Below are 18298 nucleotides of genomic sequence, written 5' to 3'. Positions count from 1 at the left end.
TGCTGCTGCCCATTTTGTGGAAGTGGAGGAAAGACTGGACAGAGATCATTGGGACCCATAAGTGGGATGCATTACAACACAGACTTCATAAAAACAAACATGTCAGGCGAGTGCTGTATCCTGGGTTTCTTGCTGATTCCTGATGGCATTCAAGGAACAGCAATACTGCCTCAATTTCATTGATTTCCTCTTCTTCCAAGGAAACAGAAAACTATGCATACATCTTAAAGAATCAAAAGAGTCTTTGGCTACAGTAATACTGGCATTGGAGTCAGACACCATGTGATGGAACAGGAGGTCAATTTACTTGTTGAAAGGTGACATGTCATTTGTAGATGTCATCTGATGGTGCCCCGGTTAACCATATATTGCAAGATAGTCATTTGTATAGTCTCTACCACAACATTCTCTTTGTAACAGATGTATATCAATAGGACCATGAAAACTTTCCAAAGAATATAAACTTGTGCCATCACTTTATAGCAGTAAAAAAGTGGGAAATTAACTCATAGTTCTTTCTCACAAAATGGCCGAATGCATATTGATCCAGAAATAATGACAGTGACTTCACACAGGATCAGCAAGAAAAAAAATCTGACCTATGGTTGCGTTAAAGTACAGTACATCCAACCATTTGCAGCAACACTCTGTACAGAAATTGGCATGTTTAAATTGTACAAATGGCTGAGAAAGGAGATGATAACCTACCTTCCTCTGACTGGCTTCCAGGAGTTCCTGTCTCTCAATCAACTGTAACTTGAGATCACTCAACTGGCTCTGCACAGCCCCCTCTCTTTCTGCTGATGATCTTTTATAAGTTTCATTTTCCATTTGCAACTGATGCAGCTGTGACACCACAGCTTCATGGTCTAGAGGAATATTAAAAAAGATTTTCTAAGACATTGAATGTAATTAAATATATCTAATTAAGAACCACTTATTGCTTTCACAAGCAAAGCATTATTCAATCATAACATGGAAATAACCACAAAACACTTTGGGAACAAAACAGATCTAAAAAGATCCATCTTTCTTGCATACTATTTTAGTATTCTTTGCTACAGACACAAAAATAGAAAATATATACCAGGTATCTCTGAAAAGCCAAAGCTTTGACCCACAATGAAAAACTGTATTTTATAATCTTTTTTATATTCCATACAGTTCCATAACCTACCCCACACGGCAAGTAGGCCTAAGCTTTTGCTGTTTTGTAATTAGCTACTAGAGGGTGCACAACAGCAACCAGGGAAAACCACAAAGTAACTTTGCCACGTTTCCGTGGGCAAGCACCTAATACTGCTCAGCATCTCAGCACAAGACTCGGGTCAGGTTCAAGGAAGCTTTTCATGAACAATTTGAGCAGTACCTGATTTAGCACAATCCTAAGAACAAATTTGTCTACAACCAAACAGGTATTTTAACAATTGTGATGCATGCATTCTCTTTATCCATTCTGATCTATTGCATTCATACGTGAATTTCATTTTTCTCTTGTTCACGTGAAATTATCACATCAATGTTTTCCAGAGGCCACAGCGAAACCTCAAACTAAACTTGTTCCCATAAAATGCAGTTCAAGGTTTATACTTTTCACTATTTAATTGTTTATGTTCCCTTCCATTTTCCCTCAAATGTTGTTTGATCTTAAATAAATTATATATTTTCAAACCTTGCTCAAGTTTCTTGAAATCTTCTTGCGTTTTGATTAATTCTTTATCTTTCTGCAAAACTGAAGTATTTTTTTCATCCAGCATTTCAGTCAATTTTAACACCTAACATTGCAAAAAGAAAAACACTCACTCACATTGCATAGTTTTACCAGTATCAGCAACTCTGCCTATCTTAGGCAATAGGTTAGCATGGTGGTACAATTAAAATAAGTATCAGAATCATAAATCCCCTTTCCCTATAGAAATCATAGGGTTTCTCACAAGAAGAGACATGGTTACAAAGCCCTGATACTACAGACTCCCAGACAGACTTCCATTGAAAAACACATGGTAGCAATGCCATTTCAACGCAGGTTCGTTCTGCAGTCTGTGACCAACATTGGGACCAAACCTAACCTTGAAAATAAACTCCACTTTGAGGATAGTTTTGGGCTACGTTGGTAACCTAACTCTTTAGTTCCCACATTTCCTAATAAACACTAAGCTTGCAATGTATATCTGGCTCTGGTTTATACATCCTGTGTTTTATTATTACATCAGTTAATGAGCTTTTAGTTAGCACATGTTTGAAATCAAACATTACCTAACCCCAGAAGTTTGAAATAGTTTCTAACTATTATGTGTGGAAATTTTAACTGCTGTAGTGTACAATAAAACAAATTGAAATTTTACAATTATAAAGACAAAACACACCTTCTTCCATAGGGTACCTAAAATCCTTCCCAAGACACCAACTTAAGATATATCCTCTCAATGATTTTACATGTACAGAAAATGAGAGATAGTAAAAAAGGAGACGTGAGAAAACCCAGGTTAACTGATTACGGTAAATCTTTAGGACAACAGATGGCAAAAAGAGTTTTGGAGATGTTCCAAAAAGTAAAAAAGATAGCAAAGACTACTTGTATAATTAGAATAAAGAAAATACTGTCAAAATTTCCATCAAATTTGACCACTGAGATCATTCTAGAGTCATTTTGCTTCAACAATCAAATTTTAAAACCTGCTGTTGTCCAATTTGAAAATCAGAGCAAATAAACTTTACAAGGCACAAGTTTGCCTCTTCAGACTTTATAATCATTGTACAAGGAGATTAGCTCTCCAGGGAACATGTTCATATTGAGATTTGATACACTACTCGCAAATTTCTTGGATTTTCTCTGAGTTCAGGAAGATAGACCACTCTTTTAACATAAAAGCAAAACATTATTTTTGGCGTACCCAGAGAATACCAAAGTCTTAATTATGCTTAACATTAAACATTGTGGTGGTAGAAAGCAAAGGCTTTTTGTTTTATGAAGAAAAGTGTGCAGTTAAAAATTCAGTTGTTTGAAATGCAATGTTTTAAATTGTTTTCATAATTAAAAACAATTGTTCAAATTTTATCATATTATTTTATTATTTCAATGTTTTTGTGCAAGGCTGTAATAGACATTGGTTATTATATTGTAAGAACCAGCATGAAATAAGGAGGGGGCAATTAGCTTTATTGAAGCCTATTAATGCCAGAAATCATGTGGTCCATTCTACTGTAAAAGTTACCCAACTCACTTAGTGTCCTGTGAAATGATTCTTCAATTTTTTGCCCTTCTCACTCCCACCCCATTAGGTCAAGTAGAAATCCAAAACACATGTCTAACCTTACAACCTACAATACTCATCAATGGCCTTCTGCATCCTTGACAATATGTCTCCATGATCTGTGTAGCAAGATCCTCTTCATCTCAAGTTACCTTTAAAACTATCTTTTCTGTTCCCAAGTAGATAATCATCCAGCTCTTGTATTAATCAGGTAGTTTTTAAAATAACATATTTTATCTTTTATAATCTTCTTACCCTACATTATTTTACCTTTCACATCTTAAGGGATTGTCCCAACTCGCCCTTCAAGACTATCTATCTTTTCCTCGAAATCTAGGCAAGTTTTCTGTAACGTGCCTGGGAAATAAATAGCAAACTCTATCTGGTAATTGCTTCAGCTACTGGACTTAGCTTGTGCTTCCAAAAGATCCACTCCAGTCTTTGAACACAGGAGAACAATCATGCAATATAGTCATATAATATTGTTATATATTTAATGTAGGTATCCTTCCACCTAATTATTCAAATGGACAAAATAACCAGACTGTAACTCCAGGAACTGAGCCCATATTTTGCATGTAACTTCTAATACTAGTGTTTCATTTCCTGGAATTTCTTAGCATTGTGGGAGTCCAATTCATGGAAACTCTTCCTTGGAAATTCAAACTGATTTTCCTCAACTCCAAGAATTTCAAACTGATCAGTACTTTCCCTGAGATTTTCAAACAGATTCTTTTTCAACAAAATAGCTCTTCTTGAATCCTGGAAAAAAGTGTCAGTCATATACAAACTGAACCAGTTACACATCGTTGTTTGTTATATATCTCCTTGGCCTGTAACTGACTAAACTTGTAACACTGTCAAAATAAACTGGATATAGGGATCCAAACTGCAGTCCTTTTTAAAAATGCTTACGTACTTGGACAATTCTAGGAACCACACTTCACAAAACATATAACATCCTTAGAAAGGGTACAAAGGAGTTTTACCAGGATGTTACCAGGGATGAGGGACTTCAGTTATGAGGAAAGGTTGGAAAAGTTAGGACTGTTTTCCTTGGAGCAGAGAAGGTGACCCAATAGAGGTTTTCAGGATAAGGAGAGGTTTTGATAGATTGGATAATATTTCTCTACCCACCCTAACGAGTGGATCAATAAAAAGAGGACATTGTTTTAAAATCATTGGCAAAAGATCTAGATAGGACATGGACAGAAGTTTTTTCACTCAGATTTGCTGGGATCGGGAAAGTTCTACTTGAAAAGGTGCTGAAGGCTGATTCCATCAATAATTTTAAAAGGGAGTTGGACAAGTAGTTGAAGATAAGAAACTTACAGGGTTATGGACAAAAAGAGGAGGCGTGAGTCTAAGCGTGACTGTTCTTTCAAGAGCCAGCACAGGCACGACAGGCTCCATCACCTCCTTCTGTGGTGTAAGTTTCTATGATTTTTATGATTGGATTTAAAGCGATAATTACTAAATCAAAACTAGAAGAAAAAACAAATACAAATATTTTGTAAAATGAAATTCAGGAAGTTCAATTTTTTTTTCTGTAATGCCTATATGGTGTTGACATTTATAATACATTACATTTGCTAAGTTGTATATAATTAGGGTTTAGCATTTTTTTGACAGTCACACTGGCAGCTGAACACTTCTACCACCAAATAGAGATTCACAAGCCTCAGAAAGTGCAGATTCCTATACCTAAAGTATTACTAATGCACTTTGAGGAAAGTGTGTTTTGTCCTGATTTTCTGTGGGCAATCACAGAAAGTCAGCTGGTATAATGTTAAAAAGTATCCTGAAATGTCTAACAATTTTATACCACATATTGCAGCTTTAACACTCTTGATTGGAACAAACCTTATGCTGCAATTCCTCACTCTGTTTCCTTGTCTCTTCTAATGTTTTGGCAATTTCAAGACTTACAGTTTCTCTACTGTTTAATTCTTCCTGCATTCAAACAATTGATTGTTGTTAGTATAATTACAGCATTAAAAATGTACATGGATCACATTCAAATTAATATTTACAACATGTCTAATTTAATAAAGTCTAATGCACAATCTGCACACTAAATAAATATTTCTGGTCCTATGAATTATGGCAGAGTAACCCAAGTATGATTTGTGCTAGAGAATGAGCAGGCTAATAATGATGTTGATACTTTGTGGACAGGTTAATGTATTCAAGTTCTGTGCTGTGAGGGAATGATGGATGTGAAGCTAGCTAGAAACATAAAGGTGGACTGTAAAAGCTTCTTTAGGAATGTAAAAAGGAAAAGATTAGCAAGGACAAATGTGAGTCTATTGCAGGTGGAGACAGGAGAGTTTCTGGTGGAGAATTGAGGAAATGGCAGAGAGACTGAACAACTACTTTGTGTCTGTCTTCACGGAGTAAGACAGAAAATTTTCTGAAATACTGGGGAACCAAGAGACTTTTAAAAATGAGGAACTGAAAGAAATTATCAATAAAGAGGTAGTAATCAAAAAAATTATTTGAATTGAAAGTTGATAAATCCCTTGGACCAGATGAGCTACATCCCAGAGTATTGAAGGAGGTGGCTATAGAGATAATGGATACACTGGTGGTTATCTTTCAAAATTCTATAGATTCTGGAAGGGTTCCTGCACACTGGAAAGTAGCAAATGTAACCCCCACTATTTAAGAAGGGAGCAAGAGAGAAAACGGAGAACTGCAGACCTGTTAGTTTGACATGAGTAACAGGGAAAATGTCAGAATCTATTGTAAAAGGATGAGATAACTGGAAACTGGGAAAATATTCTTAGGCAGAGTCAACATGGATTTGAGAGAGGGAAATCATGCTTGACAAACCTGTTGGAGTTTTTGTTACTTGTAGCATAGATAAAGGAGAACCAGTGGATGTGTGTATTTGGATTTTCAGAAGGCTTTTGATAAGGTCCCACACAGGAGGTTCGTACACAAAGTTAGAGCACATGGGTTTGGGGGCAATATACTGCAATGGAAAGCAGAGAATAGGAATGAATGGGTCATTCTCAGGATGGCAGGGTACCACAAGGATCAGTGCTTCGACCACAACTGTTCACAATCTATATAATTGATTTGGATGTGGGGACCAATTGTAATACTTCCAAATTTGCTGATGACACAAAACTAGGTGGGACTGTAAGTTATGAGGAGGATGAAAGGAGGCTTTAAGGGGATTTGGACAGGCTAAGTAAATGGGCAAGAACATGGCAGATGGAATATAATGTGAATAAATGATCCACTTTGGTAGGAAAAACAGAAAGGCAGAGCATTTCTTAAATGGCGAGAGGTTGGGAAGTATTGATGTCCAAAGGGACCTACGTGAGTGTCCTTGTTCATGAGTTACTCAAAGCTAGTATGCAGGTGCAGCAAGCAATTAGGGAGGCAAATGGTATGTTGGCCTTCATTGCAAGGGGATTGGAGTATAGGAGTAAAGATATCTTGCTGCAATTGTATAAAGCCTTGGCGAGACTGCACCTGGAGTATTGTTGACACTTTTGGTCTCCTTATCTAAGGAAGGATATACTTGCCAGAGAGGGAGTGCAACGGAGGTTCACCAGAGCATTCTCTGGGATGGCAGGATTGTCTTATGAGGAGAGATTGAGGAAACTAGTCCTGTCTTCTATAGAGTTTCAAAGAAGGAGGTGATCTCATTGAAACTTACAAAATTCTAACAGGGCTGGCAGGGTAGATGTGGATAGGATATTTTCTCTGGCTGGTGAGTCTAGAACCCAGGGACACAGTCTCAGAATAAGGGGCAGGCCATTTAAGACGGAGATGAGGAGGAATTTCTTTACTCAGAGGGTGGTGAATCTTTGGAATTCTCTACCCCAGAGGGCTCACTTATTGAGCGTATTCAAGACAGAAATCGATAGATTTCTGGATACTAACAACATTGAGGGATATGGGGATAGTGGGGAAAAATGACATAGAGGTAGATGATCAGCCGTGATCTGTTTAAATGGTGTGGTAGGCTCAACTGGCCAAATGGCTTACTCCAGCTCCTATTTCCGATGATCCTACTCACCCCATGCACTTTAGTTTTAAACACTAGAAGAAATATTGCTTACTTACACAGCACTGAACTGTTCTGGAGACTTGCAACTTTAGGTCGGATGGAGGCCCTCAAATTTGTTCAACTCGCTTCAATGTTTAAATATTTGATACCCAATGAGAACAGTAGTGCTCAGCATTTCACAGCTAACCTGAACACTTCCAATCAATATCAAAATACCAGACAAATGTTGATCCAACTGAATAAATATGAACTTTTAGCTGAAGGGTCTGTTAATGACTCCAGTTCAGTATTTTGAAGATCTTCTACATAACCTAAGCTTCGGGAGTTTATGTTGGAATAGTGAAGTGTTGATGAATATTTTACTAATATTCAATAATATATTCAGGATCCTCAAGAACACATTGTACAGCGAGTTTGTCACTGGTATCAGACCCACCAGCCGTCCTTGTCTCTGCTTTAAAGACGTCTGCAAACGCAACATGAAGTCCTGCGATATTGATCACAAGTCGTGGGAGTCAGTTGCCAGCGATTGCCAGAGCTGGCGGGCAACCATAAAGGCGGGGCTAAAGCGTGACGAGTCGAAGAGACTTAGCAGTTGGCAGGAAAAAAAGACAGAAGCGCAAGGAGAGAGCCAACTGCGTAACAGTCCTATCAACCAATTTTATCTGCAGCACCTGTGGAAGAGTCTGTCACTCTAGAATTGGCCTTTATAGCCATTCCAGGCGCTGCTTCACAAACCACTGACCACCTCCAGGCGCTTACCCATTGTCTCTCGAGACAAGGAGGCCAAAGTAGAAGAAGAAGAATTCAATTAAAAAAATGTACAAAGAAGAATACTCGATGTATGAACATCCCAAGGATATTTCCTCCATGAAGGTTGCCTGTTATGTTGCAGTATTTTAAAAAATAATTGTTAAAGTTATGTTAATAAAATGATTTGAAACAGCAGAAAGCTTTCAAAAAGTGGGAATTTCCTATAATAATGGTTTTGTAGGTCTCTTTATTCTATGCTTGTTCTCTGCACCAGATAGGAATAATTCTTGATTAGGTCAACGAGAGTTTCAAAGCAGGACATCACACTTTACAGTGGGCAAACTATTCCAACTATTCCCTTTCCATAGGAGTCTGCTGCACAAGCTTCCCATTGTCTTTGTTATAAAATAACATGTGGCAACATTAGGGAAGGGAAGAAAAATAGGGAAAATACACTAATATCACATCATGCTTAATTTTTAGAAGAATATTACATGTTGGAAATACAAATCATGAAGAAGTAGAAAAAAAATTACAATAGTTGTGACTACAACAGTCCTAGATATTCGCTTTTCATAGAGCACAGAACCTTTACACCTTGAAAGATATTACATCACTCTTTTTCAAATAGACTTTTAGTATAATTCTAAAAAGTTAGTATCATGGAAAGAATCTATTATAAGCAAAATGAAAGCAAATGAGAAAGATAGTACAGTTGAAATGAGAAATAATGCAAGATAAGATTCTGGAATGGGGGTGTTTTGCATATGGCCCAGCAACTGGTCACCAAACATGATCAGCAAAGTTGTAAAGCAGGTCTTTGTTCTGCCTTCTCAGCCTGGAATAGTAATGACTTTATTGTAAGAAATGGGAAAAGATCCTTAAAAAAATTAGTTTAAAAATAACCATTCTTGAATATAATTTTAGCATGTGGTACTAACCTTTGATCTTTCAAGTTCACACTCGACTTTCCTCAATGTGTTTTCTGTTTCATTAAGCCTGTCACTTAGATCCTCATTTTTCTGTTGAAATTGGCTCTGTGCACAAATGAGCACAAAAAGATGCGTACATATGCTGCACAATTAGACTACAACAAGGCAGTATATGTTAAAGTTCAGCTACAAGACATTTTGATTTCCATGGATGAGGGGGGGTTGAGGTGATGCTCTCACATGTACCAGGAAATAATAGAGGTTCACAAGATTAAAATGTAGGCTAATGGACAACTATTTCAAAAGTGTTTTACATAATCAAGCCTATAGACCATGAGAAAACAATATGCACACAATTATACAGAGGCAAATATGTTAAAAATATGCAAATAGAAATCTGATAGGTTTTCACTTTATAATTTCTGAAAGCTGCAATGCTAAAATTATCAACTTTTAGTGGCATCCTCCCTCTTAATTAATTTCAAATTAAATTTTGCAAAATTCCTTTTTATGTTCAGCATGCTGAGAAACGGAATACTTTCCACTTCAGTCAGTATGAAGCACTTGCAGGTCAGATATAACTTAGGCAGATACAAAGTAATGTTCCTTTGTTCCAACAACATACCTCAGTCCCAAACTCAGAAAAATACCCCTCCTGCAGCAGTGGACAATCAATGTAGTCTCTTTGATCAAAATGACCAAATTAGAGGCAATTTTGTGCAAAGGGCTTTCACCACTAGGAACTGGGATTTTTTTTTAAATTAATTCCGTCCTGGGATGTGAGCGTCACTGGCAAGGCCAGCATTTATTGCCCATCCCAATTGCCCTTGAGAAGGTGAGATCCAAGAATAAAAATGGGACTAAAACAACTGGTTTCAGACCCTCATTAAAAAACACACTGATAGTAGGTTACTTACTATCTTATGTTGTGAAGCTGTTTTGTCAAATTCACGGGCGGTTTCAAGGGCAGCTATTTGGGCATCCACTCTGTTAGTCCTTTCTGCTTGCTGATGTTTTAAAGCAGCAATCTGATGTTGCAATCTGTTGCTTTCGGCTTCACTTTCTTCTTGCTACAAAAAAGTCACTCATCAACCAAATCTCAATTAAACTTACTATGAATCCAATTACCGAACTCAAACTTGAAAGGTTTTTTTAAAAGTTAAAAGTGGACTTTAATGTACATTTTTGGATTCATAACAAATATTTTTTAAATTTTTCTTACCAGCTTTTTTATTTGAACTTCTTTTTCAGTCACATCACTTTCCTTTTGCATCAGCTTTTCGTTGGTAAAATGTAACTTTTGCTCCAATTCACTGACCTGGGAAATGATCAGAATATTAAAACTAGCTGAAGTATTTTGTGTGTTTTATATTAAAATTTCCAACATTAAGAAAGGATCAAATCAATGAGCATGACTACAATTCATTCATCCAGATGCTGTTTTTGTGTTCTGCAATCATACACGAGAGAAAAAAAACCACAAACAAACAGACTTTTAGGCCATGTTATAAAGTAAAGCCATTCCACAAGTTGTTGACAGGTGGTCCAGTAATTGGACTACAGTCACTGCTAGTAATAGACTAAGAGATAGCAGTTACCTGACTAGCATTCTTGTCTTTGAAAGCCTGCATCTCATCATCTTTCTGTTTCATCAGAGTCTGGATTTCTGCCACTTCATTGTTTAGTTTAGCTATCTAAAACAAATTAGGAAAACTATTTAAGAAACAAATATTTTTGTTTAATGAATTGTGCAAAATTGTTATTTTATATAATTGAACATTCCACCTGTGGTAAGTATGTACCTGTGTTTCGAGAGTACTGACTGCCTCTGTGTGGCTATTCTTAGCTTCCAACAAACGAAGCCTCGTTTCGTCCAGTTTCTGCTCCAGATGGGATTTCTGCAGAGTGCACTAACTGGTTAGCAACACAATACAATCATGATTCAAACTCCATTTTAATGGCTATTGAATATGTTAAATAAAGACCAAATAAAAAGATTTGAAGGTGGAGAAAAAAATTACAGCACTACTGAAAGCATGACAATTTATTTTAAAACAGATCATCAAGCAGCAGAAAATCTTTGAAATACCTGAATAATTTATATTGTGTGCAATTTAGGCACCTTTTGTTATGTTAATACCTCTTTAAGCAGCTCCTGTACATGCTCGTCCTCTGAATAATTTCCCTCTATCCTTTTTTCTAGGGAAAATACTTTTGCCTGCAGATGCTCTATAATCTTTCCCTTCTCCTCAGTCTCTGCAGATGTCTATTTCAGAAGAGCAACAACATAGATACAGTGAGAAGCCAAGTTAACCAGTGACAGCTTAGAAACATTGAAAATGCTAACTCTCAAGCATGCAAGAATCACAATAAGCTACAGCACTGCAACCCCCACCCTCCGCTGTTTCTAAAAGGAAAGAGAATGAGAAAGATTGTTTATCTCAAACAGGGTGGTCGAAGAAATTTTACAATTGGCCTCTATGCTCCTAGGCCAGAGAGGGGAAGATCAGCAGGTTTCCAAACTTGACTGTAATTCAGCAACCCTGGCTGGAAAATGTTAAGTTACAGGAGGACTGTAAAACCACTGCAACCTCCAGCGTCCCCCCACCCCGCCTCCCTTCAATAGCCTGGCAAAACTCAAATGTATAAAGAATCTTCATTACAGCAATTTAGCACAAGGCTTCTTGTGAATTCATGTTATGGCATCGGGACAGGAGAGAGAATTGACAAAAGGTAATTGCATGTGAAATTTTTCATGGCCAAAAGGTAAAAAAGAAAAACACTACTTTTTCTGGTAAGAAGATTCTTAAAATCAAAACATCCAATAGAAACATTCTGGGCAATAGCCTGCTTGGATAATTGCGCACAATGTGCCACCAGCCATTGAAGTCAAAACGATTAAGTATTTCATAAAATAATTATGCAAAATACATTAATGAGTCACCAAGGTCTCATTAACTTGATGGAATTGCATTAGGAGGCAAAAGCTTAAAACCTACGTTTTTCCAGGGGAAAAAGACATGCAAGATGCCTAGGGTGTATTTCAAGCATTTAATTTCTGTATGATGTCTTCTTCTTCTCTATTAAATTATATTTGAAGACAGTGAATACATTAATGAAAAGTTTCCAATTGGTTGATTGCTTTAGCAACTTCAAAATAAATGATTAATTCTCAACTATGAGACTCCTCTGTGGAGTGCACTCTGATTCTTATTAAATATGATAACACTCATTAACATGCCAGGGCATCATCAGAATACAATTAAATTGGCTGATGCATTGCAAAGCACATGGCTCATTTTTGGAGCTTAATTTGCTCCTTCACTACCTTTCTTAAGATAATAAAGGTTTAGTTTAAAAGTAAGAGAGCAGACTGATGTTACAACAAAGCATTTTAATTGTATGGTTTATACTAACTGGACTAGTAATCCTGAGGCGCATGCTAATGCTCTGGGGACATAGGTTCGAATCCCACCACGGCAGATGCTGAAATTTGAATTCAATTAATAAATCTGGAATTAATAAAGCTAGTCTAAAGGTGACCATTGTTGATTGTTGTAAAAACCCATCTGATTCACTAATGTCCTTTAGGGAAGGAAATCTGTCGTCTTACCTGGTCTGGCATACATGTGACTCCAGACCCACAGCAATGTGGTTGACTCTTAATTGCCCTTTGAAATGGCTTAGCAAGCCACTCAGTTTCTCAAGGGCAAATAGGGATGGGCAACAAATGCTGGCCTAGCCAGCGATGCACACATCCCATGAACAAAAAAAAACTACAGCACATGATTTACTTTCCAACTGAGGTGGCCCTGAAAATAATTATTTCCCTATATATCAGTAGTACATAGACTTACTGCATTGACTGAACTCTTAAAATTAAGTAAAACTTTATCATAAGATACATTTCTGTTGCAGCTACTACAAGCAATAACTTTTTTTATCGCTTTTAAACATGTAAAATTACAGCTTTTGACAAATCCAAGGTTCTAATAAGAAAGAAATGATCAGATGCTGTTTTAATGTTACTGATACCTAACTGGAAACCAATTCCAGCATGAGCTCTGTTCAGACTAATAAAACAGTCATAAGGGTGCACAAAGAAGTTATTACTGGTGATTATCAAACCCTTTTTCATTTGAAACAAAACATAAAACTTTTGTACCTTATGTAAATCAGCTGATCGTCTTTGAATTACATCCTGCAACTCCCATGCTCTGTGTTCTAACTCAGTTATTTTCCCTTCTGCACTTCTTTTTGTAGCCTGGAATTCCTCTCTGTGCATTAAGGAAAATTCAACAGAATTTAACAGAAGTGAAAAACAAAGGAAAAAAAAATGTAACGAGCAATCAGTAAATGTCATTCAATTACCTATTTAGACAACACAGCAGTTATGAAATGTACCACCATTTCACATGCAACAACACAAAAACCACAAGCATAACCTCAATACAATCTACTCTGCAGCTGAATACATGCGGTGCCTACACAGAAGTTTGAAATTTTGATTGTACAATAGAACCAGAATCTTGAGCACATAATCTAGGCTAACAGTTCAGTGCAGTACAGAGAGTGCTGCATTTCAGAGGTGTCATTTTTTTTTAAAGAAGACAATGAACCGTAGCCTTTTTGATTCTCCAAGATGGATGTAGAAGATCCCACATCACAAATCGAAGAGAAGCACGGAATTTTCCTAGTACTGGTCAACATTTTTGACTCCCAATTAACACTACCAAAACTCATGATCTGGTCATTTATCTCCTAAAAGTTTGTGGGACCTTGCTGTGTGCAAATTAAATGCTGCATTTCCCTATGTTACAATGACTTTAATAGTACTTCATTGATGGTAATGCACTTAGATATATCCTGATGTATATACATGCAATTTCTATCTTTCTTTAAAGTAGATTATATATAGTACAATGTTGGAGACCTGAAGTATACGATCACTTTTGGATGGAGACTGATCTCTTGTCATCATAATTACACTCTTGCTTTTCGTCATACCACTATACTTGTTTGACCGTAGAAACTGCCACTGGCAATGTGTTAAGATGTTCCCTCATCCACTATTTTAACACTGGCAATTCAATAGCAGAGAAAGCAATTCATATAAATGTGGTAAGCATTATTACCAAAAGTAATGCCTAGACTTTGGTATCAAAAAGGAAACATTGATAACAGACTGCATAAAATTAATCATTGCAAATACTGCTACAAAATTTTACAATCTGTATTAGAAGATGACTGCTTGCATTGCTTTGGCTTGTGGCATGTTATCTTGTGACTTTGGAGCCAGGGCTGATGCCTATCTTTGTCTATACATAATACATTTAATGGAAATAATGATTAAATATAATGTGTATAAATTTGGCTGCATTGAGAGCTACTTTGAGTGTACAGAGGGTAATGTGGGAGTTGGTGAGTGAGGGAATTCAGTGAGGAAGGGGCTCCTTTCTTTCTTTTTCTACCTTTTTTCAGCCTCCAGTAGCTGCCTCTCTCTTCGGTACAGGGGAAGAAGCTGATTGGTGAGTAACTGGTAAGTTATTCCAATTGTAATAAATAGTTTAAAAGTTAGGTATGGCAGGTCAGCTCGGCCAAGTGGAATGTACATCCTGCTGTATGTGGGAAGGCATGGACTCACCACGTGTCCTAGATGAACACATCTGCAGGAAGTGTCACCGGCTGCAGAAGCTTGAGCTCTGGGTTTCAGAACTTGAGCGGTGACCGGAGTTACTGTTGTGCACCCTTAAGGCAGAGGACTACATGGATAGCACGTTTAGGGAGGTGGTCACACTGCGGGTTAGGAGCCTGCAAACAGGTGACCACCAGGAAGTCTAGGAGAACCAGGCAGGCAGGAGTCTCCCAAGTCTACATTGCTTGCTAATCAGTTTTCTGTTTTGGACGCTGATGAAGGCGATGGCTCCTCAGGCGAGTGCAGCCACAGCAAAGTCTGTGGCACCACTTGTGGCTCAGCTGCACAGGAGGGGAGGAAGAAGAGTGGAAGAGCAATAGTAATAGGGGATTCGATAGTCAGGGGATCAGACAGGCGTTTCTGCGGCAGTAAACATGACTCCAGGATGGTATGTTGCCTCCCTGATGTCAGGGTTAAGGACATCACGAGCCGCTGCAGGACATCCTTCTGGGGGAGGGTGAACAGCCAGAGGTCGTGGTCCACATTGGTACCAATGACATAGGTAGGAAGAGGGATGAGGTCCTAAAAGTAGATTTTAGGGAGCTAGGTAAGACATTAAAAAGCAGGACCTCAAGAGCAGTAATCTCAGGATTACTCCCAGTACCATGTGCTAATGAGCATAGGAATAGGAGGATTGATCGATTGAACATGTGGCTGGAGAATTGTTGTAGGAGGAAGGGCAGATTTCTGAAGCATTGGGACTGGTTCTGGGGCAGGTAGGACTTGTATAAAATGGATAGGCTACACTTTCACAGGACTGGAACTAATATCCTCGCAGGGAAATTTGCTAGTGCTGTTGGGGAGGGTTTAAACTAGATTGTCTGGGGGATGGGAACCTAAGGAAAGCTGGTAACAGGAGGTAGAAAAGTAATAAGCGACATTAGAAGGCAGGCAAAACAAAGGCAAGCATCAACTAGGTTTAGAATGCAGAATAATGTCAAGAAGACAAGGTTAAGGGTACTCTACTTGAATGCACGCAGAAATCACAACAAGGTAGATGATTTAAACGCACAAATAGAGGTAAATGGGCATGATTTAATTGCCATTATGGAAACGTGGCTACAGGGTGACCAAGACTGGGAACTGAATATTCAAGGATATTCGACATTTAGGAAGGACAGGAAAAAAGGAAAAGGAGGTGGTATTGCACTGATAATAAAGGGATGGGATCAGTACATTAGCAAGGGAGGATCTCAGATCAGAAGAACAAAATGTGGAATCCGTTTGGTTGGAGCTAAGAAACAGCAAGGGGCAGCAAATATTGGTAGGAGTTGTTTATAGGCCACCAAACAGTAGTGGTAGTGTGGGACATGGTATTAATCAGGAGATTAGAGAAGCATATAGCATGGGTAATACAGTAATTATGTGTGACATCAATCTGCACAAAGACTGGGTAAACCTAATGAGCACTAATGCTGTGGAGGACGAGTTTTTGGAGTGTGTTAGGGATGGTTTTCTAGAGCAGTATGTTGAGGAACTGACCAGAGAACAGGCTATTTTAGATCTAATATTATGTAATGAGAAAGGGCTAATTAATAATCTTCTTGTAAAAGAACCTTTATGGATGAGTGACCATAATATTTATAGAATTTTACATTATGTTTGAAAATGAGGTAGTTCAGTCTGAAGCCAGGGTGTTAAATTTGAACAAAGGAAATTATACGGTATGAGGGGCAAATTAGCTGAGGTGGATTGGGAAAAAACATTAAAAGGTATGCCAGTGCACAGACAATGGATAGTCTTCAAAGAATTATTATATAGTTTACAGCAACTATACATTCCTTCAAGGCACAAAAAACCCAAAAGTAAAGGTAACATGGCTAACAAAGGAAGTTAAGGATTATACAAGATTAAAAGAAAAGGCCTATAAGGCTGCCAGAAATAGTAGTAAACCTGAGGATTGGGAGAATTTTAGAATACAGCAAAGGAGGACCAAGAATCTGATAAAGGGAGGATAGAATATGAATGTAAACTAGCAAAAGACATTAAAACGGACTGTAAAAGCTTCTATAGGTAAGTAAAAAGGAAATGTTTGGCTAAGAAAATGTGGGCCCATTACAGGCAGAGTCAGGAGAATTTATAATGGGGAATAGAGAAATGGCAGAGAAGCTAAATGATTATTTTGTGTCTGTCTTCACTGAGGAAGATACAAGAAATCTCCCAGAATTAGAGATCCAAGGGATATGGGGGAATGAGGAACTGAAGGACGTTAGTATTAGTAAGAAGGTTGTATTGAAAAAATTAATGGAGCTGAAGGTTGAGAAGTCCCCAGGACTTGATATTCTACATGCCAGAATGCTGAAAGAGGTTGCTATGGAGATAGCGGATGCATTGGTGATGCAAAATTCTATAGATTCTGCAGTAGTTCCTGCAGATTGGAAGATAGCAAATGTCACCCCACTATTTAAGAAGGGAGGGAGAGAGAAAACAGGGAACTACAGACCTGTTAGCCTTACATCAGTAGTAGGGAAAATGTTTAGAATCTATTCTAAAGGATGTGATAAATGGACACTTGGATAATAATCAACTAATTGGGCATAGTCAACATTGATCTATGAATGGGTTTGTCGAACCAGTTGGAGTTTTTTGAGGATGTTACTAACAGAATTGATAAAGGGGAGTCGGTGGACATAGTATACTTGGATTTTTAGGAGGCTTTTGATAAAGTCCCCCACAGGAGGTTGGTTAGCAAAATTAAAGCACATGGGATAGGAGGTAATATACTGGCATGAATTAAGGATCGGTTAACAGGCACAAAACAGCGAGTAGGAATAAATGGGTCATTCTCGCATTGGCAGGCTGTGACTAGTGGGGTACTGCAAGGATCAGTACTTGGGCCCCATCTGTTCGCAGTATATATCAATGATTTGGATGTGGGGAACAAATGTAATATTTCCAAGTTCGCAGATGATACAAAACTAGGTGGGAATGTATGTTGTGAAGAAGATGCAAAGTGGCTTCAAGGGGATTTGAACAGACTTAGTGAACAGGCAAAAACATGGCAGATGGAATATAATGTGGAAAAGTGTGAGGTTATCCATTTTGGTAGGAGGAACAGATGTGCAGAATATTTCTTAAATGGTAAGAGATTAGAAAGTGTAGATGTACAAAGGGACCTGGGTGTCCTCGTCAATAAGTCACTGAAAGCTAACATGCATGTGCAGCAAGCAATTAAGAAGGCTAATGGTATGTTGGCCTTTATCACAAGAGGATTTGAGTACAGCAGTAGTGAAGTCTTGCTTCAATTGTATAGAACCTTGGTTAGGCCGCACCTGGAGTACTGTGTGCAGTTTTGGTCCCCTTACCTTAGGAAGGATATTATTGCCATAGAAGGAGTGCAACGAAGGTTCACCAGACTTGTTCCTGGGATGGCGGGACTGTCCAATAAAGAGAGACTGGGGAAACTGGGCCTGTATTCTCCAGAGTTTCGAAGCATGAGAGGTGATCTCATTGAAACCTACAAAATACTTAAAGGGATAGACAGGGTAGATGCAGGTAAGATGTTTCCCCTGGTTGCGCAGTCTAGAACCAGGGGACACAACTTCAAAATAAGGGGGAAGTCACTTAGGACAGAGATGAGGAGAAATTTCTTTACTCAGAGGGTTGTGAATCTCTGGAATTCTCTACCCCAGAGGGC

The 18298-nt window shown here is 38.0% G+C and overlaps 1 protein-coding gene across 2 annotated transcripts in view; it reads right to left on the bottom strand.

The window, feature by feature from the left end:
• The window catches only part of golga1 (golgin A1), a 59956-nt gene that overhangs the window by 8412 nt on the left and 33246 nt on the right, over positions 1-18298 (bottom strand). For both annotated transcript variants that reach the window (XM_068012495.1, XM_068012496.1), the window contains 10 exons: positions 13132-13243; positions 11107-11232; positions 10769-10864; positions 10565-10660; positions 10189-10284; positions 9884-10036; positions 8976-9071; positions 5118-5207; positions 1673-1775; positions 709-869 (listed from right to left, as the gene is read on the bottom strand). In XM_068012495.1, coding sequence (XP_067868596.1) covers positions 709-869; positions 1673-1775; positions 5118-5207; positions 8976-9071; positions 9884-10036; positions 10189-10284; positions 10565-10660; positions 10769-10864; positions 11107-11232; positions 13132-13243 — 1129 coding nt within the window. The remainder of the gene's footprint in view (positions 1-708; positions 870-1672; positions 1776-5117; positions 5208-8975; positions 9072-9883; positions 10037-10188; positions 10285-10564; positions 10661-10768; positions 10865-11106; positions 11233-13131; positions 13244-18298) is intronic.

This window comes from Heterodontus francisci, chromosome 32 (assembly GCF_036365525.1).
Source record: "Heterodontus francisci isolate sHetFra1 chromosome 32, sHetFra1.hap1, whole genome shotgun sequence".
Lineage (NCBI taxonomy): Eukaryota > Metazoa > Chordata > Chondrichthyes > Heterodontiformes > Heterodontidae > Heterodontus > Heterodontus francisci.
The sequence above is the reverse complement of the archived record's forward strand: the minus strand, read 5'-3'. Positions and strand labels throughout refer to the sequence as shown.